At 44.3% G+C, this 6474-nt stretch overlaps 1 protein-coding gene across 1 annotated transcript in view; it reads right to left on the bottom strand.

The window, feature by feature from the left end:
- The window catches only part of BOD1L1 (biorientation of chromosomes in cell division 1 like 1), a 45897-nt gene that overhangs the window by 28836 nt on the left and 10587 nt on the right, over window positions 1–6474 (bottom strand). Inside the window, exons 7-9 of the mRNA XM_018573701.1 lie at window positions 2105–2222; window positions 1808–1940; window positions 1435–1498 (exon numbers count right to left, since the gene is read on the bottom strand). Of these exons, the coding sequence (XP_018429203.1) occupies window positions 1435–1498; window positions 1808–1940; window positions 2105–2222 (315 nt within the window). The remainder of the gene's footprint in view (window positions 1–1434; window positions 1499–1807; window positions 1941–2104; window positions 2223–6474) is intronic.

The raw sequence follows: 6474 nt of genomic DNA, 5'->3' as shown, positions 1-6474 counted from the left end.
TATATATATAAAAAAAATATTTATTAATGTTTAAAAACATTGATATTTTGAAAGACCACTGGATATGTGGAGACCTGGACATCAGTTTTAAACCTTTAAATCTAAACCGTCCTGTCTAAGATCAGGTACCACGAGATGTCTCATCTTCATTAATTGCAAAACTCTCCTCTATGTCCATTCTAAATTAGTTACATTTGGTTACTAGACTGACCTACAGGATAAGCCCTGTTCAACAGCCAATTCCTTTGTCCAAAGAGAATTTATGATTCCATTGCCTTAAATCAGTCAGTCACAAACCCGGGCAATTCAAACTGAGCAAACGGGTTAAAAACTGCCTTAACAGTTATTAACAGATGTTTCCTGTAAAACTCAAGTTTGGTCCCTTTTTTTCTACATCACTAATGCCTAAGATGACCAGGAAGTGGAAAAAACAGTTATTGTAAGTAAAAGCAAAATCTGTTTAATTATTGCAAGATGATTTCATATCAGCATTCAGAGCTGCATGCCAATGTGATTTATTGTGAAGAGGGTAAAAGTCTGCTTTAAGCCTTTTTGCTGCACCTTGAATAGCATCACTGACCCAAAAGAGCGTGAAGAGTTGGCTCCAAGCTCAACTGTTATAGGAAAAGTGAAAGTTTGCATATTATCCCAGCTACCTATATCCCACCACTGATCATACTGACATGCGGCTTTCACTGAAGGTACCTTCTTAATGGTAGCAGATCAGAGAAGGGACACAAAAAGTGTAGTTTGCAAAACATTTAAAACAATAAAAGGGACACTAAACTCTGGAATTAAATATAAAAAATGCATTCAAGTACCTTAACTAATAACACAATTTGTAGCTTATTTGTGTATTACTCGGCTGTAGATCCTCAAATCATCTCTGAATTCGTGCGGACACTGTCCTTCCTTCTGGAGGGTGGGTACTTTTGTTCCCCATGGTCCCTGTGTGTGTTGTAAAGTAGTCACCGCTCCAAGCTCACTCTCGTGATGGACTAAAATCTCGGGTTTAGTTTACGAATTCTTTATTGAGATTGTAGTCCATCACAGGAGTGATTTCTTAGTGGTGGCTACTTTACAACACAGCAGGCACCATGGGGAACAAAAGTAGCCACCCTCCAGAAGGAATGACAGTGTCAGCACCAATTCGAAGGTAATAAGATACTTTTTTTTTTTTTTTTTTAATAGTTAGGGTACTTCAATGTATTTTTAAGATTTAACCCCTGAGTCTAGTGTCAGAATGCCTGACTAGTTTGTGTTATGACAGTAGCAATTATTGTATTGTATCCAGGCATTTATATGTGGTGCATTATTGCTGCTGCAGGTTGAAATGCACTTGATGCTCCACATCAAAAATAGAGTTCAGCGTTAGGTAGAATGACATTATAAAAGAGGTTATAAATCTATGATTCACCCTCGTGGATCAATTACCTCATTGGACTTTTGGGTATCCCTTGAGTCTTCATCAAATACATCAGTTTTTATCTTCCATGAACTAGACATTAAAAAAGGAGAAAATAATCTCTTGAAATAATTGATAAAATAATTATATAGAGCAATTTTTGAAATATGGTATATAAAAGCTATAAACATTACAGATAAATATAGTAATCAAAAAACCATTTATAGGGTAATTTTTTTTTTTTATGTTTTATCTTAAAAAGAGACAGGCCTAATGAAACCAAATGTGTGCCAATGTACTATAAATCTTGTATGCATAGTATAAACCCTCTGGGTGCATTATATTTCATTTAACTTTAAAAAAAGAATGAAATCAATAAACAAGAGTGAAACCAAAACATACCCACTACTATCCTTCTTCCTCTTCTTACTCATTGCAACTTTCTTTTCTAAAAACATTTGCTCTTTAAGTACCTCTTTCATACTGGTAGTTTTTGACTTCTGATCGTTTGAAGATTTATGAACAGAGTTTGTACCTAAATTGTGCAGTAAAGTTGAGGGAAAAGGAATACAAAAAACAATTCATGTTTTAAATATATTGAGGCTTATTTATGAAACAAAAACTAGGTCAAAGGAGAACCAGCTGCTTGTACAAATTAATAGTTTAGCTTGTTTATTGAACCCCTTGACCACAATACACTACCTTGAGCCTTCATTTTTAAAGCCCTGGCTTTCTCTTCTGCTTTTTGTTTGCGCTTTTCCTCCAATCTCTCTCGTTTTACTTGTCGCCTTAACAGTCTCTCCTCCTTTTCCTTGGCCTGCAAGCAGAAAGAGTATTAAAGGTTAAAGCCAACTTGTCAGTGACCAAACAATACCACTGAAAATGGAGGTCACAGAATTTCTGGTCTGCTATGCTCCTGAATTAGAAGTGACAAACCTATTTAAGGCCAGACATAGATGGTAAATACACTTGCATGGCAGGACTAGGTTAATCCAATGGCCAAAATACATGCCAAATATTGACCTGCAAAAACTCTACTCCCAGACGCAGCATGAATCAAACATATGAAAGGTGAAAAATAGCAGTGTGTGAGTTACTGAGCACTGAAGTGCTCGAATTTTAAGCATCCAGGCTTCTAGTAGCCATAAGAAAATGCTTTTTGTAACACAGCTGCTATTTCAGCAGCTTCAGATGAAAATTCATTATGATTTTAATTTGGCTAGGTTACAGACGTTCCACAGGCTCACATGCCCTGTCCAGTCCTCATCACTTTGATTCAAAAGTGGATCCAGGCAGGACCCTTCCATCACAAAAGCAGCTTTGCTATGCCTCCTATCTAACCATGTGCCTCACAAAGCCGAAGAGGCATCAGAAGTGAGCCCTGTAGTCACATGGCTATTAAAGTGACATTAAACTCAGGCGTTAAATCTTAAAAATGCATTCAAGTACTTCAAATATTAACCAAAATGTATCTTATTTGTGTATCACTCAACTGTACATCCTCAGATTATCTCTGAATTGGTGCCAACACTGTCCTTCCTTCTGGAATCTCCTGTGATGGACTACAATCTCATGTTCAGTTAACCAATTTGTATTGAGATTGTCCTTCCTTCTCCAAGCTCGTCCCCGTGATGGACTACAGTGTCAGCAGCAATTCACAGATGATTTGAGGATCTACAGCCAAGTGATACACAAATGAGCTACATTTTTGTTAATAGTTAGGCACACAAATGCATTAAGATTTACCTGATTTAGGGTCACTTTAAATTAAAAAAGTGTAGAGAGGTATTTTTCAGCATTTCAATAAGCATTTTACAAATGCATATCATGAAATAGCCTGCTTTAAACCAAGAGTTAACATTAGGGTCAGGGCCCAACCACACTTACACATTGTGGCAATGCAAGGAAAAAAGTGTGCATTCCCACAAGGCAAATGAACGCACCTTCTCTACATGCGATGCACTGCTATTTGTCATGTGATCCAGTCTGTTGCATTGGTAGCAAATTCAAAATAATAGGATTTTTGTACTCACCGTAAAATCCTTTTCTCTCCGTTCATTGAAGGACACAGGGAACAGATCTAGGATCATGTACTGTAGGGTAATATCGCCACCTGCAGGAGAAGGACGCTAGGCACAAAACTAAAGACCAATTACAGCCTAGGGGCGGCCCCTGCTGGTGGCCAAACCCCCCACCTGCTGACAAGTCTCCAGTAAGTAACAAGCAGTTAGGAGTACACACCCACACAGAGGGGCGGGACCTGTGTCCTTCAATGAACGGTGAGAAAAGGATTTTACGGTGAGTACAAAAATCCTATTTTCTCTTCCGTTCATTGAAGGACACAGGGAACAGATCTAGGATCATGTACTGTAGGGACGTCACAAAGCAGTAGCTGAAGAGGGGTGGGCAGAAAAAAACCCAAATAAACCCAACAGAAAACAACCCCCTCAAACGGCCGCCTGTAATATCATGCGCCCCAAACCAGCATCTGCCGATGCCAAAACATCCACCTTATAAAACTTGGCAAAGGTGTGAACAAAAGACCAAGTAGCGGCCTTACAAACTCGAGAAACCGAGGCACCAGGATGGAAAGCCCAAGATGCCTCAACAGCCCTTGTAGAATGGGCCTTAACAGAAAAAGGCTAACGCCCCTTAAAGCATACGCCTGAGAAAACACGTTGCGAATCCAGCGAGAGATGGCGGCCGAGGAAGCGACCCGACACTCCGAGGACCATCCGCAACAACATAACGGAATCCGACTCGCGGAAGGAAGCTATAGCACCCAATTAAACCCGGAGAGTGCAAACCACATTTATCCTTCCTACGGACGGGCTTCGGACACCAGGAAGGTAAAAACAATATCCACGTTGAGATGGAAGACCGAAAAACCCCCTCAGGCAGGAAGGACGGTCGAGGTCGTAGGATCACCTTGTCCCGATGCAAGACCAGCAACGGTGAAGTGCCAGAGTCGCTAACCCCGAAACCCTGCGAACGGAGGTGAGCGCAACCAAAAAGGCAACCCTTTGAGATAAGGGCAGACGCGGAAATTCCCGCAAAGATCCAAAAGGAGATTCCCGGAAAAACTAAAGAACCAGGTTCAGATCCCAAGGCGGTAACGGGGATCGGACAGGAGGAGCAATCTGCGTAACCCCGTACGAAGGTGCGAACCAAAGCGTAGGACGCGATGGGCGTCTGGAAAGAACTGTCCAGGCCGAAAATCTGGGACTGCACCGCACTTTAGGTCAGCCGTGATCTACACCACGGTGTAAAAAAGCCCAAAATCCTGGCCACCGAGAACAAAAGAGGCGGAAAAACCCACGACTCACCCCAGGCAAACTAAGCCCATCAGGTAGGGTGATAGATCCTTCGAGACCCAGCCCGCAAACTCTCAGCATCGTAGAGATAACCGCATCCGACCGACCTCAGTCCCAAAGGATCACAGCTTAGTAATTCCACTACAGTCCTCCGCCCTACCAACTGAGCCACCGAAGGATCCCTTCAAAACCAGGCCATCAAGCCAGCGACTGTAAAGACAGACAGCACACCAAAACCTGGGAAAGAAGATCCGGATGAATCGGCATCCGCCAGGGAACGCCCGCTACGAACCAGACCGCCTCCGATTACCACACCCTTCGTGGCCAAGCTGGAGCCACGGGGATGACGGGAATGTCCTCTGCCGCAATCCTGTTTAGAAGACGCGGTAAACAGTACATCGGAGGGAACGTGGAAAGCAGACCACAATGGACCCATGGAGTCACCAGGGCATGCACTGCATCCGCCCAAGAATCCCGAGTACGGGCATTGGACTGATCGACTTGCCGTTTGAGACGAGATTCCAGGAGACCCACATCAGGAGTCCCCTGCCGAAGGTAGAGTTGATGAAACACTCCCGGGTCCACCGTCCGGCGACTGAGATAGTTGGTCTGCCAATTCTCCACCCCGGAATGTACACGACAGAGAGAGACAGAACATGCTCCCCTGAAAGGCACCGCCTCGAGGGAGGCCCCCATGAGAACCAGAACCCGCATGCAAGACCGGATCGTCAAGTACCGGCGCGACCGCAACAACCTTGCATGTGAGCAAAGCTCAAGGAGGTTCTCCGCGGGCAGAGCTTGTGCAAGGACGGAGTCCAGAACCAGGCCCAGATGAGTGGACGTCGCCAGACAAGAGACTCTTGCAAGTTCAGGAGCCAGTCGAACTCCACCAATGACCGCAAGGTCCGTTACCAGAGAAGAATGCGACTCCGCCTTCAACAGGAGATCATCCAGATACCCCACAAATCGAGATCCCCGACAACGCCAGAATCAAGGCCAACACCCTGGTGAAAAACCAAGGCGCCGTCGTCAGACTGAAAAGGCAGAGCGACAAAACTGGTAAGGTTCGTCCCCCAAGCAAAAACGAAGGAAGCTGGCCGCAAGTGACAGCGGCGGAAGGGCACAGCTGAAAGGGCAGTGCAGCCCTCAACAAGATGGCGGCCGCCGAGAAGGCCGCAAATCTAGCGTCCTTCTCCTGCAGGTGGCGATATTACCCTACAGTACATGATCCTAGATCTGTTCCCTGTGTCATTCAATGAACGGAAGAGAAAAATGGGCCACCGTAACATAACTCATTGCTATGCCTGATGAAGGAACCCTGCCTGGCCCCAAAAGTGCTTGAGTAATTGACATGAGTTCGCAATAAATCCACGATTTATGATCCTACAAGGATTTCGGTGTGCTGGTGACGTTTCTGCAATTATCTACAATTGGCGGCGCCAACTGCAGTCATTCCAAGCACCCCTCCCTGACTACGGGTTTCACCGTTGAGTGCAACTAATCTCTTTCTTCACAACACATGCTAACACGCGTTAACACTTCACAATGCTATAGTGTGAATAAGTCTAATACTAAGGGCTAGGAATTTTAACCTTAATGGATTATCTGCATTAGGTAACAAATGCCCAGCACCTTCCCATGTTCCCCTGTCCCTAAACACTTACCTGTGGTTGCTTGTCATCCCTGCCAAGTCCAGGAAAATATGCAGCGTTCCTCAAACTTCCTGGTTGGGGGGGGGGGGGGGCCTGGGGGGGG

Source organism: Nanorana parkeri, unplaced genomic scaffold (assembly GCF_000935625.1).
Source record: "Nanorana parkeri isolate BGI_ZX_2015 unplaced genomic scaffold, ASM93562v1 scaffold2495, whole genome shotgun sequence".
Lineage (NCBI taxonomy): Eukaryota > Metazoa > Chordata > Amphibia > Anura > Dicroglossidae > Nanorana > Nanorana parkeri.
This window is presented reverse-complemented; position numbering and strand designations above follow the sequence as displayed.